The sequence below is a fragment of the Myotis yumanensis genome, unplaced genomic scaffold (assembly GCF_028538775.1).
Source record: "Myotis yumanensis isolate MYYU_CA2020_CCGP unplaced genomic scaffold, mMyoYum1.0.hap1 SCAF_1, whole genome shotgun sequence".
NCBI classification, from domain to species: domain Eukaryota; kingdom Metazoa; phylum Chordata; class Mammalia; order Chiroptera; family Vespertilionidae; genus Myotis; species Myotis yumanensis.
In genome coordinates this window covers 65,411,278-65,438,592 of record NW_027223752.1, presented here as the reverse complement: position 1 = coordinate 65,438,592, position 27,315 = coordinate 65,411,278, and the positions used below count along the sequence as shown (strand labels likewise).

At 39.6% G+C, this 27,315-nt stretch overlaps 1 protein-coding gene across 2 annotated transcripts in view; it reads right to left on the bottom strand.

Annotated features, from left to right (window-relative positions):
* Window positions 1–27,315, bottom strand: part of FBN1 (fibrillin 1) — a 230,076-nt gene that overhangs the window by 77,662 nt on the left and 125,099 nt on the right. For both annotated transcript variants that reach the window (XM_070423353.1, XM_070423361.1), the window contains exons 13-25: window positions 26,561–26,680; window positions 23,214–23,339; window positions 21,050–21,172; window positions 17,480–17,602; window positions 16,260–16,412; window positions 12,738–12,791; window positions 11,020–11,145; window positions 5,960–6,085; window positions 5,301–5,420; window positions 5,071–5,208; window positions 4,163–4,213; window positions 2,419–2,544; window positions 1,161–1,388 (exon numbers count right to left, since the gene is read on the bottom strand). In XM_070423353.1, coding sequence (XP_070279454.1) covers window positions 1,161–1,388; window positions 2,419–2,544; window positions 4,163–4,213; window positions 5,071–5,208; window positions 5,301–5,420; window positions 5,960–6,085; window positions 11,020–11,145; window positions 12,738–12,791; window positions 16,260–16,412; window positions 17,480–17,602; window positions 21,050–21,172; window positions 23,214–23,339; window positions 26,561–26,680 — 1,614 coding nt within the window. The remainder of the gene's footprint in view (window positions 1–1,160; window positions 1,389–2,418; window positions 2,545–4,162; window positions 4,214–5,070; window positions 5,209–5,300; window positions 5,421–5,959; window positions 6,086–11,019; window positions 11,146–12,737; window positions 12,792–16,259; window positions 16,413–17,479; window positions 17,603–21,049; window positions 21,173–23,213; window positions 23,340–26,560; window positions 26,681–27,315) is intronic.

The window sequence follows — 27,315 nt, the reverse complement described above, 5'->3', positions numbered from 1 at the left end:
ATAGAGTATCATTAATATAGGCAGAAGAGTTTTTTTTGTATACTAGGAGATGACTTCTGTAACGTGTAATCTGAGTTTACCCTTTTAGGAACCTTTCCAGAGTAAGACCTAAAGCTCAAGAAATACAAGTTAATTTTTGCGTAGTGTCATGAGAGACAGAACGGGCAGATTAAATCTCAAGAACATCAAGTCCTTCTGTGGCAATGGATTCCCACAGCCTTTGGAAGCAAATCACTCGAGTTCCTTTAAATTTACTTAAGAGACATTTAAGAGGGCCATCTAGAAACCGTCTTTCTAGACACAACAATTTTAAACCTCAGAGCCTCTTGGACAAAATGCTCAGTAGGAAAAAAAAAGTCTACACATTTTTCTATAAAGATAGTTAACTGATATTTATACACTCATTTCCCATCTGATTCAATTATGAAGCATAATAACTAGGACCAGACACAATGGGCAACCAACACAAAACTCTATACTGGGAACACAAGTTGAGCCTCCCTGAATAGTCGGAATTCTAAGTAACCAATTGTGATTTTTTCCATATGCTAAAGTAAACAAGCTCTGTTTCATTGTGTGTAAAAACTTAAATCAAATTGGAATTAGATTAAATCTGCGACTTCTTGTTTTTTTTTGCATGGATTTTAGATTATAGTATAATAAACTGAAATAATATTTGAAATATCCTGTCCCTGGAGTGTGTCTGCCACAGAAATGAGTTTCACTACATTTGGACAAAGAGGATCTGCTGCTGGGTTGCTCATGCCATTCACCCTCCATTATCTATACTCAGGTGGACTGCAGAGATATGGATGCTCAAATCAGCAGATAAAAGGTCTTCTCATATGGCTTTAGCAGATGGCATACAATTTTCCCATTTCCTTTCATTCATGTTTGGCTTCAGGCAGCATTAAAATCTACTTTAACACTTAATAATGGCTAGATGGGTGAGGCAAGCAACCTCAGGAAATCCTGAGATATAGAAAAAAAGAAAACCCATTACAGAGTGAACGTTTGGTTACAGATCATTCAGGAAGCAAAGAATGTATGCTGAGATGATCAAGGATGACCACTCATTGTAATCCCATTGGGAGAACTCTGGGCTCATGCAAATGCATCCTGTTGGTCTAAAGGGCAACCAACCACTGACACCATTGTACCTTTGAAGAAAGGTTTTCCGTTTGTAATTTCTTTTGTGGCAAATCCGGGTCCTCTGGGGCAGAGCTCCTCATATTCAGGCGTGTTTCTCATGGGACACTCCTCACATTCCTCCGTACCCCAGGCTGCCCCCACAGAGCAGCAGCAGGCGTCCATGCGGTGGCGGCCGGCAATGGGCAGCGTGCACTCCTCGTCATCGTACCTCAGGAAGCAGGTTTCCATGCGGATATCTGCCAGAGAACAGAGGGAGCCTGAGGAGAGCTACTCTGTGTTCCCTTTTTCTGATAATTCTATGAAAGGAGCAGTATTCTAAGAAATCCTGCAATGCGCTTGGGGGGTAAGGGGCGGGGGGAGATGTTTTCACAGACGTTCCAGTGACCAATGCATATTGGCCATGAGGTCTTGCCATCTCTTCTCAGGCTAAAATCAAACTATACTCTCTATCTTTGGAGAACATCTGAGCTGGCCCCAGCCCCTTTTCCTCTGATCCACTTCATTTTGGAGAGATGGAATGGTAAACTCCAAAATGAGGAAAAACAGCCAAGAAAAGCCATTCACTCCTCTTCTCAAGTACTCCTTTCACTTCAACATGTGTTCATGTACACATCCTTCTGGATACACGTGGGGTACATCTAGCTCCAACCCCAAATTCATGGGATTATGAGGAAGAATAGAAAGAGTAGCAGACCAGAGGTCAAAAGACCTGGAATTTGGTCCTATTCTGTGACTAAGAAGTTTGCTTGTCTTAGACAATGAGACAAATGAGATTATGCATCTGAAAATTGTAAAGTGTAATTAAAACATAAGGAATGATATTCCCTCTCTTTCCTGATACCCACAAGAGTTTCCTGCAAGCACTTGTCCTCCTGGCCAATAGGAGGACATGCCTGGCAGGTATGAGTTATAGTTTTTTAATTGAAAGTATTCTCTCCACCATTCATCTCATATCTTAGAGCCCATGACATATGGGGGTGGATTTAAGAGCTCTGGAATAATAACTATGGTGATAATGATTGAAGGAACAATTACATACAATTCACTTCACTAACACATTCTCTACTCTTTTTATAAAGAATAAACAAAGAGCTTCAGTAGGGAAGGCTCTTTTTCCAAAAAAACCACCATGGATCCTAACGGAAATGCTGAATTTGGGATGCGTGTATCTGTACTTGGAACCAAATATTCAGCTCTATCTTATTAACTGAAGTGTTAATAATCTTTAAGAAATGATCACCAGAAAAGTAATAAGTTCTGTGTTACCCAGGCAGATCCTCCCGGTGGAATCCAAACTCATCCCATTGGGACACTGGCACTTAAAGGATCCCCTGGTGTTCACACATTCGCCATTTTTGCAGACTCCTGGGAACACCTCACATTCATTGATATCTATGCAGGAAAAAAAGCATGAAGTTAATATATCTGTAACATCATTCTACCTTATTCCATTCATGAAGTCATAATTATTCTCATAAGAGAAAAGGCCATTTGAACTTGATAAGATCAGAAAATTATTTTGCTTCCAAAGAGTGTAGGTAGAATTTCTGGGGTGTCTGTATAGCAACAAATAGAGCTCACCTGCTGCTAAAGATATGAGTTTCTCCATTGGTCTCAGGAGTAATTTCTGAGTTGAAGAGACAGGGAGCTGGTGTGAGGTCTTGGAGACAGCTCTGGGTACTGTGACTATCTCAGGTAAGGCTCCCAGGAACCATATAATTAGCTTTATGAGACTAGATGTTTGGAAGTAAGTAGAGAAACAGAAACCTGGTCTTTCAAATTGGCAAAGAATAAAGAGCTTGTACGTGGGCATAGAAGAAAATCCTACTAAGGAATATGTGGAGCCGGTAAAAAGATTCCCTTTTGAGAAGTGCTGAGAAGTCCCCAGGAGTGTATTACTGGTTCTACCTTAGCTACGGTCTCACTGTTCTGTCAAACCCTTGGTGGTCCCAGTTTGAATTGGGGAGACTCAAAAGATGCTCGCGTTCATCCATTTATCATTCACTGACTCTCAAATGTGCCCTTCTGTCCCACTTTGCTTAATGCAAAGCAGTATGTTCTCTGCACTTAATTTGGAAAAATATTCACCACCAAATTAATCCAAAGAAAGGCACTTACTTGCCAATGTCGAAAACATGGAGCATTGGTTAAGAAATTCACACACAGTGTCTCTGTTTAGAAGAAATATTTCCCAAACTAGGGACGCTAAAAAAAAAAATGTTCCTGATCTCTCCTTGTAAGAGAGATAAATGGGAAGGGGGAAATTAACCTTTTTGGGTTCTTTTTTTTGTTGTTGTTCTGGCCACTTGTATACAAAAATGTGCTGCTGAGGTCAGAGAAGTTATTAACAGTGGGTCTGGACCAAAGAAAGGCCAAAGAATTCAGTCATTATTTGGAAAGCAAGACCTTGGGTGGGGGTTATAGTGTTCCTCTTTATTTCAGCAGGGAAGAAATTGCATTTCATCCCACATATGGGACTAATTGCTGTTTTTAAAATTGTTCAGCTGCTGTGTCATGTCAGGTTGTGTTAGTCACCCTGACCTATGTCTATCTGGAACTCCAGGAGAAAGAATCACGGCAAACTGGAGATTAATCTATGTATATTTTCAAAAATAATGCAGCTAAGTGTGTCTTTCTAAATCATCTGTGATGAAACAAACAAACAAACAACAAAAAATAGGACAAACCAAGAAAAAGGCAAATTTTACAGCCCTATTAAAAACCTGTTTTATCTTCTTGATAAACAGCATTTTGAAAGGGCAGTCAATTCAAAGTATGGTCAGCCTACATTTTCAGCCATCCTGTACTCTGGCCATACTAGTTTGAATCTGGCAAGAGCATATATATGCTTGTGAAATTAACATCTGTTGTGCTCTGCAGTTCTCATTATTTTATTTCTCTGCGGCATATTTCTCATTGTGAAGTTACATGACATCTTCATCCAGTCCAAGTTAACACAAGCATTCTTCAAGCACACAGAAATTTATGGTTTATAAATAATCATAAATACCTTCACATTGTGTTCCTTTTATTCTTGAATAGCCTTTACCACATATGGGATCTGTAAAAAAAAAAAACAAAAAACCACAAACAAACAAAAACAAAAAACAAATTTGAGATAACAATATCCAGACTTTGTAGCTATGACCTAGTATAAGAAACACGAAAGAGGACCGGGAACATGAATTACATTTTGTTTCTATAAATAAGTCTAAGATAACAAAGTGTTTTTGAAACTGCATAAGAGAAAAAGAATAATAATGAAATGTATCCTTAAATAAAGCTCAGTTCCTGTGAGATATCCAAAAAGACATCAAGGTGCCCTAAATATCATGCTATATTGATGACCAAGAAGGAAACTGACTAGATTTCTCTGTTGCTATTAGCCCTAAAATAGGAATCAAACTATAGGATTACTGTAACATGAATTTTAAAACCAAAGTCTAGAACTTGAATATCTCATGCCCTGTAGCATTCATACCATGTAAATTCATGCATTTATATACCCAAACATTGAATCAACAAAATCATCAGCAAGTCTCCCAGACCTTAGCTTTGCAACAGACTTAAAAATTTAGTCATGAATACTGATTTCTTTATGTTACTCAATTTTTTTGGAAGAAAATGTGCACCTATACAAGGCTCAGAACCCAGAGAGCCAATAGGAATTGCTGGTCTAGGAAAGCAACACCAGGTAACTGGTGATAGAAAACAATAAATTGACAAATTTATCTGAAATTATTGTCTTTGATACTTCTCTTAGTTTCCTATTCAGTAATATGTTTTATTGAAGTCATCAGAATTAAATCTTCTAAAATCCTCATGTGAGCCCAAATGCACAAAGTACTAGGCCTCCCCTTTCTAAGCAAAGTGACCAGTGAGATGGGCACAGGAGTCACAGCGCCCATTTTCACTTACCAACTTGGCATATGGTACAGGGGCTCCCCCAGGCAGCACCAAGGGAGGAACAGCACTCAGACTTTAAGGTGGCTCCATTGATGTTGATCTCACACCGCCCATCGATGACAGTCTGCCAGCAAGTGCCCTTGATGGTTTCTGTGGGGGGTAGGGAAGGATAATATTTAATAGGTATTTCAATACAGCAGCATTGGTAACCACCAGGAAATCATTCTCAGGAAGATAAATACCTATGCAGATGGTTTTTGTTGGATCCAAAGTACTTTCAGGAGAACATTCACAGATGAAAGAGCCTTGGCTGTTTTTGCAGACTCCATTAATGCAAGGATTGGATTCACATTCATCGATATCTGAAACAAAAACAGCTCTATATCACTGCTAAACACTAATCTTGAGCATGAATGGATATGGACACTTTGGCCTCAATGGCTATCATAAATTCTTCATTGGATAGTAAAGCTGGCCTAAACAGATTTTTTCTAGACTAGATGGAATGCCAAAAATAATAATTAAACAAGTATCTATAGTACAGAATATGGAGCAAATGTAAGTGTGATTTCTGAATAATGAACTCAAACAACATATATGTAATGTCTTCTGCATCTATTAAATGATAGCTAATAAAATTCTAATTGCAGGGAAATGCAAAATGAATGCTTTTAAAAGGTACTTAAACTAAGAATAAAGGACAAATAATATGCCAATTGCAGGTAAGTACCACCAATAGCTTGCAAAGTGTATACAAGTGCCATTTAGGACCACAGATTCTCAACTAAAGGGGCATAATTATCTAAAATAGAAGTGACTCTAATTTATTTCCATGGCTTTCTAGTGGCAATACAAAAGAAAGCAAAGTATGTAGTATAGGAACAAAAAAAATGTAGTTTACCTTCACAGGTTTTTAGATCAGGTTTGTATATAAATCCCTTGGGGCAGGTACAGACAAAACTTCCAGGAGTGTTCCTACATTGTCCATTGTCACAAAGTAGACTGTTCAATACACATTCATTAATATCTGGAAAACCAATGAAAATGAACTTTTAAAAGAGCCCATCCCTTTCATGCAACTTCTTTGCTCTTTTAGTTGGGTTTACAAAATCACAATGATATGATTAATTCAAAGAGGCAAAACTTCTGTCCCATTGGTCTTTGCCTAAACCACCCAATTTTAGGAAAATAGGGGCTTGACCTGATTATCTGTACTTGGTATGTAGGAAGTATAAAGTCACCACACACTGTTCATTCACTTCTCTCTTGAGCAGGAAGAAAATCTGGATTTATTGGCAATTACTAATCTTTATATAATTGTCTCATTGTACCAGAATTCAAAGGACTAATCTATTGATTTAAGAAACTAAATAAACATTTAGAAGGTATGGTCCATTTTTTATATGTGTTGGTTCCAGGATGAGTGTTTCTTCTTTAGAATAATTTAAAAGGTCTCTGGTTATGTTTATCAAGTCTGAGGCAATCTGCGGAGTTTATAATTGTCATGGGGAATTAGACTGGAGATTTAGAGAGCTGCAGAAAACTCCTTGCTTTCAGCTGAATAGTTGGCTTATCTGATGCAAATTCTAACTTTTGATATGTATGACTTAGATTAGGAAGTGTAGAAATCACATGGCTTTTTAAAGTATCCCTTTGGGCTATAACATCAGACAGCCCACAGAAAAAGCTACATATTCACAAGGAATTTTTTAGACATGGAGAGGTTCTGCTTAGATCATCATTTGACAAGCTAGTAACCCTGACATAAAGGATACAGAAATTCAGCACTGGAGAGCCGCATGGGTTCACAGCATTAAATACACAATTCAGCAACATATTTTTAAAGTTTTTAATATGGGAAAATCGAGTGTAAAGTCATGTTATCAGCTGAGTGAAGTAGCATACTGAGAATTCTGTCAAAATAATATATGGAATGCTAATACTTTCCAAAAGGGTCATATTGCAATTCTTAAACTTTGATGATGTCTGAAAACTTAAACTGAGGAATTGATGATAAACATTAAAAACTAGCCAGGCCCTGGAGTCCTGTGTGGTTAATGGCTCGAATGGACCTTTGAGTCCTAACTTCAAACTTCTGAACATAATCTGAAATCTGAAGATACTTCTGACTTGATAGTATATACAACTTTGAAGTATATACTAAAGCATTGAAGGAAGAATCCCTACAGCCTCTCAAACTCCCTCTTGCTTCCCATCGGGTGATTTCTGGATGGAGCTAAACATCCCTGTGTCTTTCTGGCCTGCCCAAATAAATAATGATTTTTCACGTCTGCCAATAAAGAGAGGCTCTCATAGAAAAACGAAATAGTGAAACTTGTTTTCAGTGGAATCTAGTTTAAAAGCACCATGTGTAGCCTACAAAAGGGCCGTACAATTAAGGGTGTGCGAGACAAAGAATTCATTTCTCCAAAGTCAATGTAGACCACAGAGAAGGAAGGGCCAAGTTTGGGCCAGCAATAAAAGAGAGGGAGGGAGAAAGAATCCTGTAGTTCAAAGAGGAGGTTTTGGTGTGTAGCCCCCCGTGACCTGCTTCCATCCTCCATGTTTTCTAGATACAGATTTTGCCTGAAACCCAGATGAAAGCTGATTTAAATGGGAGCAGATGCTTTGTTCTACTGTTAGCTCTTTTTCCACGTGTGCAGATGCCACATATTAAGAAGGCAAGCAGGTGAAAAATAAGTAAGATTTCAAAGTAAGATTTCTGCATTTCCCAAAATAACAAGTTTCTATCTTGGTCACAATGACAATCGTCAGCAGCCCTAACAACAGAGGGATCTATTAGGTACAGCACTCTGCTTCCACCTGCAAAATTGGACAACTGTACATTGTATGAGAGGGGCAGTAAGCACGCCCGCTATGTTCCATTCTGTAAGTAGTTAAATAGAAGATAAAGTAAAAATTACTCATGAAAAACAGTGAAAGTATAGGAAAGAAGAAGAGCATAGTAGAGGGTGTGAGGACAGGAGACCTACAAAAATAACTCAGAGATACAGAGAGAGTGGGAGGGGGCAAAGTGATTGAAGCTTGTTTTAGAGCACCTGCAGTTAGCGCTTTCTCCCCCCCCCCCCCCATTCCCTTTTCTTAATTTAGATAAGAGCTATAGAGTCCAGACCTTCATCATGTATTGCTGTGTAAAAGTACCCACATTGTTTTAATACTGATATCAATACTGTGTCAACATAAACACAGAATTTTGTAGGAGTAGGAGCTATGAAAAAAAGAAGAAATGGCCAACTATAAAAAAAGTCACATTTGAATGAAGGTCTTTGTAACAGATTAAAAGTGCTGTAGAGAACCAAAGTACCTTGGCACTAGGAGACAGAAATAACAATTAGGCTGAATGAGCTTTGGAAAAAATGTTTATAATAACAAGAGGTCAGGGGACAAGTTATGGATATTTCAGAGATGGTCAATATTAAAATAGTCCTATATAGCATCTATACTAAAAAAAGGATAATATGCTAATTAGACTGGACGTCTTCCGGACAGTCATAGTGGCGGGGGCCGAGGCAGAGATGGTTAGGGGTGATCAGGCCAGCAGGGAGGGCAGTTAGGGGCAACCAGGCCAGCAGGGGAGGGCAGGTAGGAGCGATCAGGCTGGCAGGGGAGGGCAGTTGGGGGCGATCAGGCCAGCATGGAGGGCAGTTAGGGGTAATCAGGCTGGCAGGGGAGCAGTTAGGGGGCGATCAGGCCAGCAGGGGAGTAATTAGGGGGCAATCAGGTCGGGAGGGGAGCAGTTAGGAGTGATCAGGCTGGCAGGGGAGCAGTTAGGGAGAAATCAGGTTGGCAGGGGAGCAGATAGGGAGCGATCAGGCCTGCTGGCAGAGGCGGTTAGGGGAGATCAGGCCAGCAGGCAGAGGTGGTTAGGGGCTATCAGGCAGGCAGTGGAGCATTTAGGGGCATCAGGCTGGCAAGTAGAGGTGGTTAGGGGCAATCAGACAGGCAGGCGAGCGGTTAGGAGCCAGTGGTCTCAGATTGTGAGAGGGATGTCTGACTGCCAGTTTAGGTGGGATTGGGTCTAAACCAGCAGTCGGACATCTCCTGAGGGGTCCCAGATTGGAGAGGGTGCAGGCTGGGCTGAGGGATCCCCCTGTGCATGAATTTCGTGCACCAGGTCTCTAGTCCTATATAATAAAAGGCTAATATGCAAATCCACTGAACTACAGAATCACCGGTTGCTATGACGTGCACTGACCACCAGGGGGCAGATGCTCAATGCTGGAGCTACCCCCTGGTGGCCAGTGTGTTCCCACAGGGGAGTGCTGCTCAGCCAGAAGCCGGGCTCACGGCTGGCAAGCGCAGCAGTGGTGGTGGGAGCCTCTCTTGCCTCTGTGGCAATGCTAAGGATGTCTGACTGATGGCTTAGACAGGGAGTGGGCCTAAGCTGACAGTTGGACCTCCTCTGAGGGCTCCCGGACTGCAAAAGGGTGCCTCTAGTAATAAATAAAAAAACTTAATTGGCATGACCATTGTTCCTTGTTCAAGGGAGTAAAGTTCTATGTGATATAATTTAATCCCATTCCTCTTATAAATTAAAGCACTATTTGTCTACTCAAAGGCAACAAGTTTCTTGGGAGGGGTCCCAGTATTTCATCAAGCTCTCCAACACCAGAGGACTCCAATGGTAAAGGGAGAAACATGACAAATAAAACAGCTGACACCCAAGGACACATGGGAGAAACTTTTTTTCCCTAGGGTCAGAACATATGGTGATTCCCTAATGGCTGGATGGGAGATAGTTGAGTCCGTTATTCAATAAGTAGTTGATACTTGCTAGATTGTGTGTTAAAAGAATGAACAGGACATTTGTTTATTTCAATCTGTAGCATCTCTGAATTATTACATTTCCAACAACTGACTGACCACCTTAGAACAGTACATTTCAAACCCTACCCCTAAAATACCACTAATAAACCTGGTTGGCTTAGTTGGTTGAAGTGTGGTCTCATACACCACAAGGTTGTGGGTCCCATCCTCCTTCATCAGGATGCACATGGGAGGCAACCATTAATCTCTCTCTCTGTCTCTTTCTCTAAAAATTAGTTTAAAAAATATCCTCAGGTGGGGATAAAAATACATACATACATACATACACACATAATCCTAAAGGCAGAAAAGAGTAAACACCTACTTCTAAGTCCCAAATGGCTTTCAGAAAGTAAAAAATATACTTTAGGTCTCCTGTTTATCTTAAAGACTACTAATCTTAGTCCCACTTCATGAAAGTATGTTTGCTTTGAGGTAAAATGTGTTTTGCTTCCAAATAAAAAAGGCTCACCATCTTACATTTGGGTTTGGGTATGCTTTGGCATATTTTCACAAGTCTGAATATTCTGGTTTTAGAAGTCGAACTTCAGGAAACCGGAGGCAGTATGTCACTACACTATGGAACGGACACTACACATTTCAGAAGATACTAGTCTAGGCAACTGGAGAAGCTGAAGAAGAAAACAATGGTGTCTCTGTCGACCATTTTCTTCTCAACCAAAGGATTTATTGAGTTACTGGCTGGAACCTTCATTAGGATTGTTAGAGCATAAAAATGACATTTGTTAAATTTAACAGAGAGCAGTTATTACTGAAAATAAGCTGGGTTTTCTCTGAGTAATCCTAAAATGTGGTTGGGAGAAGAGCTGCTTCATGATAAAAATTAGGGATGCCGTTGTAGCCATCCAAGAATGGTTCAGTGTTTGCATTTTATGTATCTAAGGAGCTCCTCTTTTATGGATTGAATCTGATACATGTTTATTCATAAATTATCAAGATTCAGCTACATACATTTTTGTCCACCAAGACATGGACGGGCCATGCTGTCACCCAAAGTGTAGAACATCCACCTGCTCAGTCCCTGAAGTCCTTCATGAGTGGTTTCCCCCAAAGCATCGAAAGGAGGAAAGCAATGTGCACGGAACATCTTAGAAAACAGGGGAAACTCCTCACCAACACAGTTTTTCCCAGTTGAATCCACTTCGTATCCTGAGTTGCAGATACATTTGTAGGTCCCACGGAGGTTTTCACAAATTCCATTCGGACAAATGTCAGGATCTAATGCACATTCGTTTATATCTGCACCACAAAAGAGTTCAAAATCAATAACATGCTAAATACCAAATTACTGTCAAAAGATAGCATTACAATAAACGTAATGACCTTAGGATCTTGTGAAGAGGAAAAAAAAAAGGTGACAGTTTGATTGAAAAAACCTTGATCCCTTTTTCTCAGTACAAGATATCCTGAGTCAAATCTTCCTTCCCTTAGTCTATGAGAGGAACTGGCTTCTGACCTGGACTTAAAAGATTTCCAATCCTTAATCAACTGAAGGAGACCTCCTGGCTTCTGATTCAAAAGCCAGATGAAAAAGTGAATCAAAAGCAGAGCCCAAGTCCCTACAACTGGTCTCTCTGCCACCTGCTGTCTGTCTCCCATCCACCTTCCACACTTCCACCAGACTTAACCTCAAAACTAGGTGACTGTGTCATTCTCATGGCTCAAACTCTTGTAATAATATCCTCAAGCTCAAATTAAAATACGAACCCTGCTTATTGACTTTAAGCTTTTCATTCTTCCATGAACATAAAACACCCTCTTCACTCTGTGTCCAGAAGGCTTGAGGCAGACCTGTGCTCCCGGCCAAAGCCCCCTCAGACAACACCTGTGCTGGGAGACCTCTGTGGCTCTGCCCAGAGGATGCTAGGTTCCCCTCTGCTGTGCCCTCCCAGACTGAGGAGAGCTCTAACAGTCAAAGGCGATGCAGAATGACAGTCAATGAATGACAGTCTCAAATCTTGGTGCCTGACTCTTCTATACATCAGAGCTGACCTTTTTGACTTCTGCAGGTCCCTAACACAACTTAGTTACTCCACACTAACTCCTTATTCATTATAAATTACCTAAATTCTCCTCTCCTGTCCTCCAAATATCCTCTCCCACCTTCATCCACTCAAAGTGATGAAATCAATCAAGTTGAGTGAACTGACAAACAATTCAGCCAGTCCACTTTTTTCAGAACTCCCCTGAATCAAATAGTTTCATTTTATGTTAACAAAATAATCCTTTCGGCTTTCTTATCACCCATCTTATACTTATTCCAACTCTCCCTTTTAATTGTAATTCCTTTTATAGCACTGATATTTCTCTAGTTCTTACTCATACACTTAAATAGTTCATTCTCATCCAACTGAGTTAATTGCTGTCATTGCCTGCTACAAAAGATGAAAAATATAAAATATAAGATGGCTCCCAATTGCCATCTTATAATGACCGAGCACTGGACAATTATGATATAACAATTCAATTGAGCCCATAGCCCTCAATTGTAGTTGATAATGGAAGATACAAAAGAAGGCCAGGCTGCCCCTTCTTGTAAATGAGCAACCACAGTCTTTGTATCTCACCCACCGTCCTCTAACCGCGCCCTCTAAGGAGGGCACCCAATTGTCATTTCCACGCCCCACACCCACACCCAGCAATCCCAGGACCCACTGTGCCCTGGTTGCCCTGCCACTGGGGGCTTCTCGGTGACCCAGGTACATCATGCAGTGATGGCCAACGAGGGAGTCAGACCAGACTGGTGTAAAGGGGCCAACTGGAAACCCACAGGAAGGCCTGACCCGCCTCTGCACATGCCCAAGGTAGTAAATTTCGAAACCAGTCCTTACCGCTGCCTGCTGAGGTCATTCCTGGCCCACTGCTGCAGAGTGCCTGATACTCCGCTGCAATAAATTAACAGACAGTAAATGATCCCTTTGTTTGCAGAACAGGTCGATCCTGCTTTTGGTTTTGCACACATCATTTCCTCCAAAGTGAGTGGAACTGAAATAAGTGGCAACGGAAAGGAGGCATCTCCCGGGGGCGTCACCATTACACGGAGCTCCCATTTAAAGGCTCCGCATCACTGAGGAAAACAAGTTTTAAGGCAACAGGCAAGTTCCAGCAATTCCCCGTGCAGAGCACTTTCGGAAAAGGTGTTTTTCCTATAACTTGATTTTGTTCACCAGGGAACAGTTTACACTTACAGTGAAATGTGCCTGTTAAAGTGTGGTTTCTTAACTGTTAATAAAACTTTCTCCCACCATCTTGGGAATAATTTCGTTTCTCGGTGCGAGCTGTTTTCTCAGTACCCAGTTCTTAACATTTTCTTATGTCTCTTTGCAAAGTCTCTAGCCTCCACTCACAAGAACAACAGGGTATCTGTGTTTGCATTAAAGTATATTTTTTAAAAAAGTGAATATTTTTCAGGGTGCTAGACTCATTTTTTGTAAGTCCATAGGAGAAGTATTGCATGATGTTAAAACTGTGAGATCTTATTGAAGAAATAGAAGTTTGTGGACTATGTTCTAAGATTGTGATGGATCAGATTTCTATTTCTTTTTTTAAAATTAAACTTATTGGGGTAATGTTGGTTAAAATCGATAGAATGTTTTGCATACAATTCCAACAATATTTGATGGACAGAAGAGTTTCATGGTTAAATGCAAATCATTTGCACTGAAGGGGCAGGATAACTGGATCCTAGAGATGAGCATCTTTACAGGGGCTCCTGCAGCTCACTGCTGAAGCCAACAGTCCTTACAGTCTTACTAGAAAATCGTGTTCCTGATGACAGTGAAGCCAATGAGTTAGGCCATACATAGAAAGAAAACTAAGGTTGGATCTCTCAGAACCTGTGCCTTCTAGCAAATGTAAATTTGAGAAAAGTAGGAAAATCCCCTAATTTTTAAATCACCTTAAAGGGGGGTGGGAAAGGGGAACAAATGAAAGGTGCCTGCCATTGTGTGTTTGAAAGACAGGAACTGGGAGCAAAAGGAAACACATCCTTTTTATTCTCTCACACTAGCAATTAATTGAGACATCTAACCAAAAGGTGGAGAAATACTCTATGTAATAAAAACAGGAAAAGCAAAACCTGACCAGTTTTGTAAAAAGTACTTTTAACATTAGTGCTAAAATTAGCTGATGCTTGGACTAAATGCGGGTAAATTATTGTTCTTTTCCATTTGGGCAAGCTCTGGTACTAAAGTATTTTCCTGTGGTGAATTCAGGTCCGCATGGGCTTGAATGCTGATGGCCATACTTATTGCTGGGGATCTTGGGAGCAAGGCTTTTCCCTCTGTTAGTTTCATCTTCTATAAATTGGAGACAATGATACCCAACTCACACTATAGTTCTATGGATTTAATGAGAGAACGTGGAATGGGCTCAGCATAACACCTGGAACAGCTCAAGCACTTAGATGACAGGTGTTGCTGAGCTAACTCAGTGTTGTGCCATGAAGGCTGCGGTATGGGGACAGATGAAAAAAATTCCTAATAATGACACTTCTGTGTATTTAACTGACTGATCTCTGTGAGAGGAAACGCTCAGCCAGTGCGAAATATCTTCACATACAGCCCACTTGACCTCCAGAGCACAAAGATGGGCTTTAGATGCTGTGTGGTTGGGGTTTCTCAGTAGATTAACTAAAGCTCTTCCTTCGGGATATTTTCAGTACCTTTGGAAATCCTTCTTCTCTCCGGAAATGAGGGATGCCTACATTCAGATCCTTCATAATTTGGCATTTTCATTTACCAAAGAGGTAGAGAAACACACTGAATGAAATCACTTCCACATGTGGGCCTCTGCTGTGCAAATCCATTCAAATATAAATAGAGGCTAGTCGAACTGGGCTTCAAATGTCACTCTAAGCTTTCTAAAGAAATCTGGTCTCCTTAGTCATCTTTTTATAAGCCCACTTATTTTCCTACAGCTCAAGTTCTTTGGAGATGTACTCAGTCCAGAGGAAAAAGGTGAGAACTATATGCACCAAGGGTCCTGGATTCTAAGTTTGGCTCTTCCACTCATTTACTATATGAACAAATCACCTATAGTCTCGTGCACCAGTTTTCAAGATACTTATCTATCTTCTAAATTCAAAGCATGCAACAAAAGTACTCTGAAAAGTTAAAGTAACATACAAAAGGCTGACAGTAATAATGTATGACTATAAAGTTATATGAAAGTATCTTTGTTGGATAAAATTATATTTGTACATTACATAATTGAAGTATTATAAACAAGTATTTAATGGATTGATAATCATATATAAAATGATAATTTGTATATTAGTCACTGGGTAACGTAACCAGACAGAATAAAGCTTTTCTTCTTTCATTGGATTCCCCATTTTCTAGAAGTCTCCATTTAACTTTCTCTAACTTCTTATATTTTAATTTCTAGGTCAGAAATGAACTAACGGAACCTATCAATGTGTACCAACCAATCAGAGCTACATGTTTTCAATATTAGATCTAACTCTAGAACATTAGAAGCCAATGGCCAAGCCACCTTAAAATTCTGTTCAAATGCGAACAGTCTATTGTTTTAATTTCAATACACTTTTTTTGTCTTACAAATAAACATAATTTACAAGTGGAGAGGCTCCTCTGGATTACCTAAAACAAGTCATTTTAGAGATGAGAAAACTAAGAATCCCTTTTCCGTATCATTCTAGTTTATAATTATGTTTACTAATGTAAGCCATCTCAAACCTTTTTGAAAATAGGTGAGAAAAATTCCTAAATAAACGAAAATCCACAAAAAACTAACTCCACTCCTTTCTCCCCATCTCCCACCCCCCAGTTGAGTACTTTGTCTGCCTGTGACCAGGGAGCAGAATTCTGACTTGCGGACCAGTTTTCTCTCCACTGTGCCATGTCGCTTCAAATAGTGGAAAGTACTTTTTCCCTAGGCTTGAATAAAATCATTTAGGAGTAGCACACTAAAATCAACACAATGGATTTGAACAAAATTCACAAGGCCTTTTGGAGAAAAGTTGGAAATATTCAGGTAACCTGAAAATTATTTACTCTTACGCTGGGTAAAATTCTGCTTTATCAGTCGTCCCTACAAAATGCAAATACCGTGAAACTACTTTAGAAAACAAAGTTACCTGTATCCCAAATAGCATGACTATATTGAGGTGGGGGAGTTCTGAGGGGAGGCACAAATGCGCTGCCTATTCCAAACGGTTGTTAGAATCGGGTGAGGAATGTGGATCAAGACTCCTGCCAAGACCCCAGGAACGTACGTGATGTACCTGGAGAGCATATGTAATCTTTCCCTAGGACTTGCATAAATGCAAGACTGCACATGGTGGCACAAGGGTAGCAGTGCAAGGAAGGCATCTGCGTGACAGCACATACCTGAGTTCTGTGCAGGACACGGCTGGCAAGGTTCCCCAAATGCATACTCGGTGTTGGCACAGCAGCATTCGGATTTAGTAACAGCACCAAACAAGGGCTTGACACACTGGCCTCTCTTGTATCCACCGTAGCATGTGCTCCGCATGTGTGTGTCTAAACGGGAAGACACATCTGTCATCACACCATTGCTTCAAACAGATGAGAGCCCCCAGGTCAAAGTTGAAGCTAGCTTTATTTATCCATCATCCCAGTTCTTACTCACAAATAATGCCTCTGGTGTTTGGTCTCAATAAAAAATAATAAAACAAAAAAAAACTGCATTCAGTTTCCAAGCACTGGAAACCAGTGGCCAGATTCCTTCAGTGTTCTAGGGACTATCCTGGTTTCCCTAACTGGGAGGCACTTAGGCACTGGAATTATACTTCATTCATTTCTGTCTGCCCCAGGCCTGTACAAAGCAGACACTTCATAATGAATGATGGCTGATGGTTGATTACAATCCCATGATAAATAAGATCTTTATGAATTGTGGCCTACCTCTAAATAGACATGTAATTATTGAATGTCTGAATTAGATGTACTTTCAAAAAAGGGAAGTTTGATCTGTCAAGATTCATTATATAAATCTGTAAAAGTTGGCCAATAAATAGTGTCATCTTTAGCATCAGGGAGGGGGTTTCCAGCTATGCCCAATCCCCTCCCAATTCAAAGGGTTCACTAACTATCTTTCTTAAAAATAATTTGAATAAAATTCATATCTATTTCTCAAGAAATCTCAAACTTCTTATAAAGCCACATAAAGCTATTATCATGTAAGTTTCTTGGTTATGCATATCCTCCTCCGCTGCATTCTATATTTCCCTTTGGACATTAGTACTCGATGAACATGTTGCCAAGAGATAATGAGCATACACAGGCCAATTTCAAAAACCATTATCAATCAAGGAGGATTGGAGAAAACTGAGGACAGCTATGTGATTAGGAAAGAAAAGGGGTAAGAAGAGAGGAGGATTCCCTTCCTTTTCATTTACTGCAGCTGATCTTTCTATCGCTTAAATTAATATCCAATTTATCCAAGAAGAGAACTGACTGTTGGTTTGTTGCTCCATAAATATTAATTATATCATATCTGCTGCAGTTGATTGCATTTGCTATTGGTGGGTTTTATTGATTGACAGAGCGTGGATCGCTATCCTATATCCAGTTATGGCTTAACCTACCAACACACACTCGCCCGTCCAGCCCCACGGCCAGTCCTGGAAAGCATTCGCATTTGTAGGAGCCATCCGTGTTGACACAACGCCCGTTCATGCAGATCCCCGGTGTTTCACACTCGTTAATATCTGGGGTGTAGAAAAGCACTTATTAAAAAAGAAGTAACTTTCATCTACAGCCATAACATGTTTATAGTTCTATTACAACATTTGGAAATGGGGAAGATGGGACATAATATGCAGGATCAGCAATCAAAGCTCAATAAAATGCATTTTCAGTGTCCTTTGAGAGAATAGCAAGACAAACCAAGAGAAATAACCTGGCTGAGTTTATTTCTTTTCCGTAGAAAGCTATTTTAATAACATTCTCCTGAGGTATGTATATGTGTGTGTGTATATAAATATATATATATATATATATTCCAAAATAAGAATCGCAAAGGCAAAAATAGAACTGGAAGCAGAAGAAAAGTGACGGCTAAAATACAAAGGATCTGGTGCAATGTTTCACACAGCAATTCTTCCGGGACTGCCAGGAATCTAGCTTGATAATAAACTGCACCTTTGACCTGGGCAGAAAGCTTTTCCTTTGGGCATCCAATACCTAGATGGGTATTCATTCTAGTATGCCCCAGGCCTTAGTTCTCTGGGACATTTAGCATGGCATTAAGAGACACAGAACTAAAGCCTCGATGACACACCATAGGACAGGAATAGAAAAAGAATGCAGATGATTTTGATGACCATTCCTGGCCAACAACAGCACTGTAAGTAATTGGAACCCAGCAAAGAAAAACATTTCACAGGCATAACAAACACTTTATAGTATCGTGTGTGCATACTTAGGTGAACCTGATAAATGTCTTTACTGGATACATACTGATAATAGTAGTGATTCCCGCCCCCCCTTAATATAGGGAAATAAAGATTATACCAAAATTGTGTTTTGGAAAACATATAATACTTAGAATCAAGTCATTTTATAACAACTCCTTTTATAATATACATCTGGTGTATGCAACTCTTTCCATTCTTTTGACCTTAAAAAGGCAAATTGAGACTGAAAACACCTCTGCCTTTTACTTAGCTTATGTTGTTTGGCACAAAATATATACAGATGGCCCAAGATTCTGTGTACAGATTTGTATGTAAAATGGCAGTTATATTTAAATACATGAACTCAAATTGGTTCAGTTATTTGAGTCACCTATTGTTCAAGATGAGACCTACAGTAAAACAGTGGCAACTGCAACATGAAAAGTAATATGAAGGTTTTTTTGTGTGTATTTTTTCCTGGGGACAAAGATATAATACTGATTGCTGAAAGTGAGCAGCCTCAGCTTTCAAAAAGTGACCAGGGAGCCTGGTCAGTGTTGCTCAGGGGTTGAGTGTTGACCCATGAATCAGGAGGTCACTGGTTTGATTCCTGGTCAGGGCACATGCCCAGGTTGCAGGCTTGATCCCCAGTTGGGGGCATTGCTGCAGGAGGCAGCTAGTCAATGTTTCTCTGTCATCATTGATATTTCTATCTCTCTCCCTTTCTTCCTCTATGAAATATATAAAATATATATATTTGTTTTTAAGTGACCAAGGAGGCCATGCTGCTCATCAGATCAGTTAACTACAGAGATTGAATTAGCACAGTTTATTTGGCTTTGAACAATCACATCTTTGTGGGCTCAGAACTAAGTGCTCAGCACTAAGAGAAAAACCTTGTCCTGTGATGGCAAGAGAAAAACCATGGAAAATAAGAAAATCTGCATATAAGGAATTTTCTTTTTCCTTTATTCTTATTACAGTGTGTGTTCCATGTTCTCTATGCACCAGAAAAAAAGAAGACTGGTAAGAATATGGAGCATTTTCCCTCTCTCATTCTCTCTCTCTAGTTTTGATTCTTAAACCAGATTGGTAAAGTCAAAACAAATCTTCCAAGTCATTAGGCACTTTCAGATGAATGGAACAACCTATCCTATATAATCCTATACAATAAAGAGCGGATATGCTAATTAGACCAAACAGCAGAACAACAGTCTGGACGACCTTCCTGGACGAAGCTGGGGCTGCAAGAGCCACGCCTGTTGCACGAATTTCATGCATCAGGCCTCTAGTTTATTGATAAGATACTATTTCACTGGTTGCAAATAGTTACAAAAACTAGTTTCATCTATGAGGTCATAGTGTTTTCTGAAATAGTTCCATCACCATTCTCTATTGGCATACTTAATGCTGAGAGGCTATGGGCTGGCTCACTAGCAGCCTAAAGGCACTGAAAGTGAATCTTAGTCTGCTCTGTGGGTAGCTAAGAGGAGTGTGTGTTCTTGCTAAAGGTCTGCTCACAAGGGAGCCTTCACATCTCTTCCCCTTTCTTTTTCACTTGTACAGCACTTGATCTGTACATTTTGGCACTCCGTTACGCTGTCTTACATTGCAGAATATTTCCATATGTTCATCTTGTCTTCCCAACTCTGAGTTTCTCCCTGTACAGGGCTCAAAAGTACAGAAGCCAATTTTCTACCTCAAATTTGAAAACTCAAATGTTTTCCCTTGCTATGAAGACAGATTTGCTCAACATTAAGTTAAGTCACTGCTGTGAAGGTCATAGAGAATGTAGGTAAACAACCAAGAACTAGAAGCTCTTTAAAGCCTAGAGAACATGCACATCTTGCCAAAGACTTGATATAAGGCTTTCTTCCATAACACCTTTACCAAAGCTGTCCACCAGCTGGACAAGGGGCACCATCGAACTTTATCCTGCTTCCACACTCGTGAAGAGCTCGATGCTCTGTGCTCCCGCATCTGAGCCTAGGAGCAAAAGGCTTTGTGTGCGGCACTTTAGCAGATTTCCGGGGCCTGTTTTGAGTGTGAGGTTTCTTAAGAAGTCTGGTTCCAACTCAGATCTTGAACCCAAGTGCAATAGCCTCTCACTCCTGACTAAATAAAGCAAGAGACTCTAAGCACAGATGGATTTCCTATGACTCTCCTTAGGACCCCAGATTTCAAGAGCACAAATGAAAATCTTCACTTTTGCTTCAATCCCTGGAGCAATGAGATTATTTCAAAAGCTACCAAGCTACACAGTGGCTCTTGGTTCATTTATCTGTTCTGCTTAATCCTGTTTCCCTTTTGTTTCTTGATAAAGCCTAAATAAATTGTCCATGAAGAATTTTCTGTTCCTTAAGGTATGTGGAGGGAATCATGAAAAGAGATCGCTGCAATGAGTCCACATTTTTTTGTCCAGGTGAAAATGGAAGAGGTGGCAAAGGGAAGCCATCAAGGAGGCTAACTGCCATTATTCCCCAATTGCAAGGAAGGGGCAGACCCAGCTTATCCAAAAGGCACTCTCATCTGTTGGTAGACCAATTGGGCTCCTTTAAGGAGACCCCAAACATCCTTTCTGTAATAAGGACAGCTTCCTGGGCACTCGTGGTAGCTCTTTGGATGGCTGGACTTAGGAAGTTGTGTAAGCCAGAATTAGGAGTAATTTAAATGGGGAGAATCAATAAGGAAAATGGTACCTCTAAGTAATATAGAGAGAAGGAAAAAGCAGAATATGATGTAGAGTTCTACAGCACAAACCTTTACAATAACGCCCATCTGATGCCAGCTGAAATCCAGGTTTGCAAATACATTTAAAACTGCCGTCTTCATTGATACACATTCCATTAAGGCACATGTTCCGTATGCTGCATTCATCCATATCTTAAAATACAAAAATACATTTTCTTAGGACCAGAAGAGTAAGCCTACAAAGGAAGCCAACCTAGATGGATATAATTGTTTCTTTACATTTCTTTCTTTTTTAAAATTATAGTCCAAGGCCGTGGTCGGCAAACTGCAGCTCGCGAGCCACATGCGGCTCTTTGGCCCCTTGAGTGTGGCTCTTCCTAAGCCTTAGGAGTACCCTAATGAAGTTAATAACAATGTACCTACCTATATAGTTTAAGTTTAAAAAATTTGGCTCTCAAAAGAAATTTCAATCGTTGTATTGTTGATATTTGGCTCTGTTGACTAATGAGTTTGCCAACCACTGGTCTAAGGCTAATTATCATCCAAATTACAGCACACAAACAGAGAGGGGCCATAGGAAATATGTATCTCAAGTTCTCAATTTTTGACATGTGCATGCAAACTATAAGGCTAAATTATTTTATGACATGTATATATAATACACATATATACATACATGTATACATACATATATAAGTTCATATATAATTTTATGTCATAAAAACATACATATACATATTATGAAATCTGACTCAATAGAAACTACTAGGAATCTTTTAAGGAATAGCAGTTTAAAAACTGAAAATGTGTTAGCAGCCTCATGGTTAAATTTACTTCACAGATCCATATTACTTCTCATATACCAAAAATAAAAAGTAAATAATGGAATTTTGAAATTTATTTAGGTGATTTCGTGATTCTTTAAAAAGTGGAAACCAGAGCCCTGGCCTCTGTGGCTCAAGTGGTTGAGCACTGTCCCATGCACTAAAAGGTTGCTGATTCCATTTCCGGGCAGGCCATATGCCCAGGTTGTGGGCTCCACCCATAGGGGGCATGCAGAAGGCAGCCTTCGCTGTTTCACATGGATGTTTCTCTCTCTCTCTCTCTCTCTCTCTCACTCTCCCACTTCCTCTCTCTAAAAATCAATCAATATATATAGTTTAAAAAGTGGAAACCAGAGAATCAGAGGACAGCTTGAAGTTTGAAGCAATTTCAAATAGGAGTAAGAAAAAATGTATTTTTAAAATGCAAGACTTGACTATGGATTACAGTCATTCCAGCTAACTTTTAAGGATCCTTTGACCATGAGGATATTTCTTTAAATTCATCAATATGTTATTTTATTTAATATTCAAGCTGTCTTGGGAGGCACTTGATCTAGACATGGTATGTTTTTACTTACCGGCATTAGTCAGATCAGTGTAATTTATGATTTTTTTTTTAAACAGGATTCTATCCCAACCGAGAATTTTGGCATTACGTCTTTGAATTGAATCACTGAGATAATATTCTGCCAAAAATGTTTCTAAGAACAATTTTGAAATTCTTTTAATGTATGAATAGATTCTTGGGATCTTTCCCAAAGACGTTGGGAAAGATGATAAGGGCCATTCTTCATTTTTCACTGAAAGTCTAAGAAGTGGAAACTCATCAATAATTGCCATAGTTTCAATTTAGGAAAAAATGACAAGGGAAAAAGACAAAATATTTGAAACAGCCCAATTCAAAAAAATGAGGTGATTAATTCTAGAGATAATATAAAATTATGGCTGGCTCTCTATAGTCAATTATTCTCTCAATCAAATTTTACATTTTCAGATACCCATTAGTAATATGTTATTACTAGGTAGACAGTTTAAACAAAAAAATCATATATGACTAAAGAATAAATGATGTGCCCTGCATTTTAAAAAATAATGTACAAGTTCTAATTATATAAAATTAGGAAGTAATGATTTATGCCACCTAAGTTTCATCATAACCAGGGATCTTTAAATGGCAAGCTCTCCTCCTATATTTAAAATGTATTTGACTCACAGAAATGTGAATTAAAGGCATGGATATTGTCGAAAATTATGCTTGCCTCCCAGATAACAATATGTGAAATATATTTGATATTTTGAACTTTCACTCAATGGTTGACTTGGTCTTGTTAAAGACATCTGATATTGACACTCACTGGAAGAAGGGAGATAATAGTATTATACTGTTATTGTTAGCATGCTGTCATTACCTTCACAGTTCTTCCCATCTCGTGTAACGTGAAAGCCCGCATTACACACACAATGGAAACTGCCGTCTGTGTTGATGCAACGTCCATTATTGCATATCCGGCCGTTCTGTAAACATTCATCAATGTCTAAAATCAAAGTTAAAGTAGAAGAGATAGCTTTAGTGAGGAGGTTAAAAATCATTTTATTTCTCCCTCCCTCCAACTCCAAACTCATAATCTTAATCTTGGGTCACAATTACTAAATAATATTCTTCAAACATAAAGTTGGTATCAAATATTGTAAGAAACAAGATTACTGATTAGAGTTTGAAAGACATATGATAAAAGAAAAATGTCAACATAAGAGTACTCCCTCTAACTCTAATTTCTAATAAGACTCTTTAAACCTCGATTTATAAATAAAATAGATTCTTCTTCACCATTTTCCTAGATGAGTTAATGAGCCAGTATACACCATTATTCATGTTGAACTTTGGCTGGCGTCCTTCAATACAGTTGCTTGTATGGAAAATAATACAATACTCAACAAAATATAATACAAGAATAAACTCTGTTTCATATATGAACAGCAGTAAACCTACTTTTGCCACATCCTGTATATGATAAAAAAGGCAGATCTGATAGCTATATCAGAATAATAAAACAGAAATGCCATTAAAAAAACCATTTAATTCTATCTGAAAACCATCAATCACAAGACTCTGAAATGTCTACCTTCCTGATGGCAGTTCTGGTCCAAGTACAATGTTATTGTTTATTTATTCCTAGTCACTTTTCTAACTTCATGAGTATTCTGGCTACCAAATAAAACATTGGTACTGTGGGCATTTCCTTCTTTTTTTCTATTGTATTCAATATTATGCCAAAGTAAACGGCAGAGCTTGATGTGAAAGTGTTAAAGATGACAATAACTGGAGTAAACGAATATCTGATCTCTCATTTAAAGATTGATAGTAAACCCAAACTGGACAAGACAGTGTCCTGGATTATCTGCTCCTCTCAGTTTCTAGGCTAGATACCTGGAGGAACATCAAAGAGGATGAACACAAACCGCCTTGTCCACATAGCACACAATCTTTGCCAGGGCTTATTCCCCAGAAGGCCGAGACCAGGGCTCTGTGTAGAACCGGATGAGAGCAGACCTACCTATTGGAGCCGAGACCACCTGTGCCTGATTATAAGTGCCCTCAACACCCTCCGGAGGACAAGAATGTGCACTCATGGCACATGGGTTGTTCTGACTGTCTACCCCGCGTCTGCATGGTGTCTTGTGGTTGACCCTCAGGCGCACTTTCTTTCTGGGCAGACCCGGCAGTGGTTTCCACACGAGTCCTTGGACTAGCTGAGGCAGTCTGGGCTTTTCTTCTGTCTGATCTTTGTGCCAACAACCTCCGATCTTTTTCTCTCTCATTTATTTCTTAATCCTTGCTAAAATCTGACTTGCTCCACACTCCAAAAAAAATAGGAAAACCCACATATTCTTGAGGATAGGATAAAGAGTTCAGCGTTTTCTCTCCTAACTAATTTCTGAACGCTCCAGGCTCCCTGCTGCTCTACAAGATGAATGAAAAGCTTGCCATTCAAAGTCTGTCTCTTCTGACCTCTATTCAGCCCATCATGTATTTCTCAATGAAGCACACAGCCTTTCTGATCATCTGTGGCAAGTATCTACCCCAAAATGTGAGCATGTTATCCATTTTCTATGTTTGTGATAAGCTTATTAGTACTAGCTATTAACGAAGACAGTGCTGGAGGCTTTTAGGTAATCCTCAGTCTCTCATAAATCAATCCTCACATTAATGACAACAACATTCATCTCCACTGCTGGCTGTGCCCTACGTGAGTGCTCCCGATAGTGTCTTCGAGTCATTTCCTTAATAGTGTGGACTTCCAACACATCGCTTTCCGTTTGTTTTCTACTATTGCAAAAATGCCTAGTACACTGTTTGTACATGCCAATTATAGTTAGATTATATATTCAATTTTAGAACCTTTTTAATATTTAAAAACTATTGTTTAAATATTAAGAAGGTTCTAATATCGAATAAATAATCTAACTATCCACATTTATAATTCAGTAAGTATGCTATTGATAGAAATATCAGCAGACTGAAATGCTACATACTCCAGTTCTTTTCTGCTCAAAACTTCCAATTGCAAGTAGTGAACTAAAATATACCGCTGGCAGGCAATCTCCAACTCAGGACAAAATATGAAGATTTTGAAATTAGTCACTGATACAAACACTTATAACTTCTGTATGTCTTCAACTCATAGCTTTTGCTAAAAGAGGCAATAAAATTAACTCTTATGAATGGCTTACAAATTTTTAAGTCAAACAAACCTCCCAACTTTCCTTGTATTTAATTTTAACAGGGAGTTTTCTTGCTTTTTTCTGGCTTTACTGGATCAGTGATACAGCTCATTCTGTGCCAAATATATAAAGATATAGATATATGAGTTCTCTGAGGGTGGGGAGTACCTCTTGGTACATCACAGTCAACCAATAAAAGGCATTTGGGGTGACTTGATACGTTCATGAAGAAACAAACCTGAAGGGAAATTTTCATGAGGAACCATTGATAACAGTGCTTCAAAAACCTTAATGTGAATGTGGATCCCTGAGGATCATGTTAAATTTAAATGTGATTCTTCCTTGGCAGATCTGGGGTGGGACCTGAGATTCTGCGTGTCCCATCAGCAAATGGGTGATGCAGCTGCTGACCACACTAGGAAGCAGCAAAGACTTACAGGCTACTTCCTTAGCCTTTAGACCAGGGGTGGGAACCTTTTTTCTGCCAAGGGCCATTTGGATGTTTATAACATCATTCTCAGGCCATACAAAAGTATCAACTTAAAAATTAGCCTGCAATATTTGGTCAAACATTTAATTAACACACCCCTAATGCCTTGGCTGGGCCAGACCAAATGATTTCTCAGGCCTCATACAGCCCACAGGCCGGACGTTCCCCAGCCCTGCTTTAGACCTTGCCATTAATAAATTAATTGCATCCACTTCCACCTGAGACTTTCCGAGCCAACAAAAGACAACGCCATTCCCTAACTCTCAGCTAAAAAATTAACAGGCGACAGTGATGAGGCAAAAAAAAAAAAAAAAAGTAGTGAAAATCAGGACATTCCTGCAGGCACAGAAGCTTCTTTTAAAATAATTTGAATGTCAGATTTTATGACAATGTCCTTTGAAGTAACAATTATCTGGAGTGAAGTGCAAAAATCAGTGTGACCATGTTAGCCGTTCCTGGTAAAGGTTAGTTAAACTCCACTGAAGTCCTTCGAAGCAAATCCCTCACTGAGCACACACGCCCCCCATCCCGGCGGGGACGTACCTCGGCACTCGGTCCGGGTGAGCGTGCTCTGGTAGCCGGTGCGGCACTGGCAGGTGTAGGAGCCCTGGTTATTAATGCACTCTCCACCGGCACACGGGTTTTTCTCACATTCATCCACATCTGAAAAACACAGTATATTTAAGTAAGAAATCTGATAGCATAACTCATAACTCCAGGCCATTTTATTGGTTTCCTTTTTATGTTAAAACACTTTCATTTTAAGAACTAAAGAGCATAGTCAAAGGATCTCTTTTCTTTCCACTGCAGAGCGCCGTGTCACCAGCCACTTGAAGACTGTGGAGCAGTTAAAGTGTATTCTTCTCTTGTGTCATTTTTCAGAGAAAAATGCTGAACACGTAGCAACTCAACACTCCAAGCTAATAAACATTTTATCTTCCCTGAGTCTTGCCCAAAAGAATCAAACAGAGTAACACTTCAGAAGCGGCTTCTGGACAGGATTCTGAGTATCTCTGGAAGCCTGATTTTTCCATAAAAAAGTGTGACGCCATCTAAGCATCCCCTGCTGAACTCCACTGGGAACACTAGAACAAAACATGACCCCCGCTGTCCTCTAAAGGGCCATTCTCACCCATCATGGAGCCCTCCACCTCCTCCACCGTGTCCCCAGACAGGATCCCACTAGTTTTACAGTCATGGCGAACTATCAGTAGACTTAGAGGTAAACTGGTTTACACTCCTCTATTGGAGTGGCTCTCAACCTTCTGGCCCTTTAAATACAGTTCCTCATGTTGTGA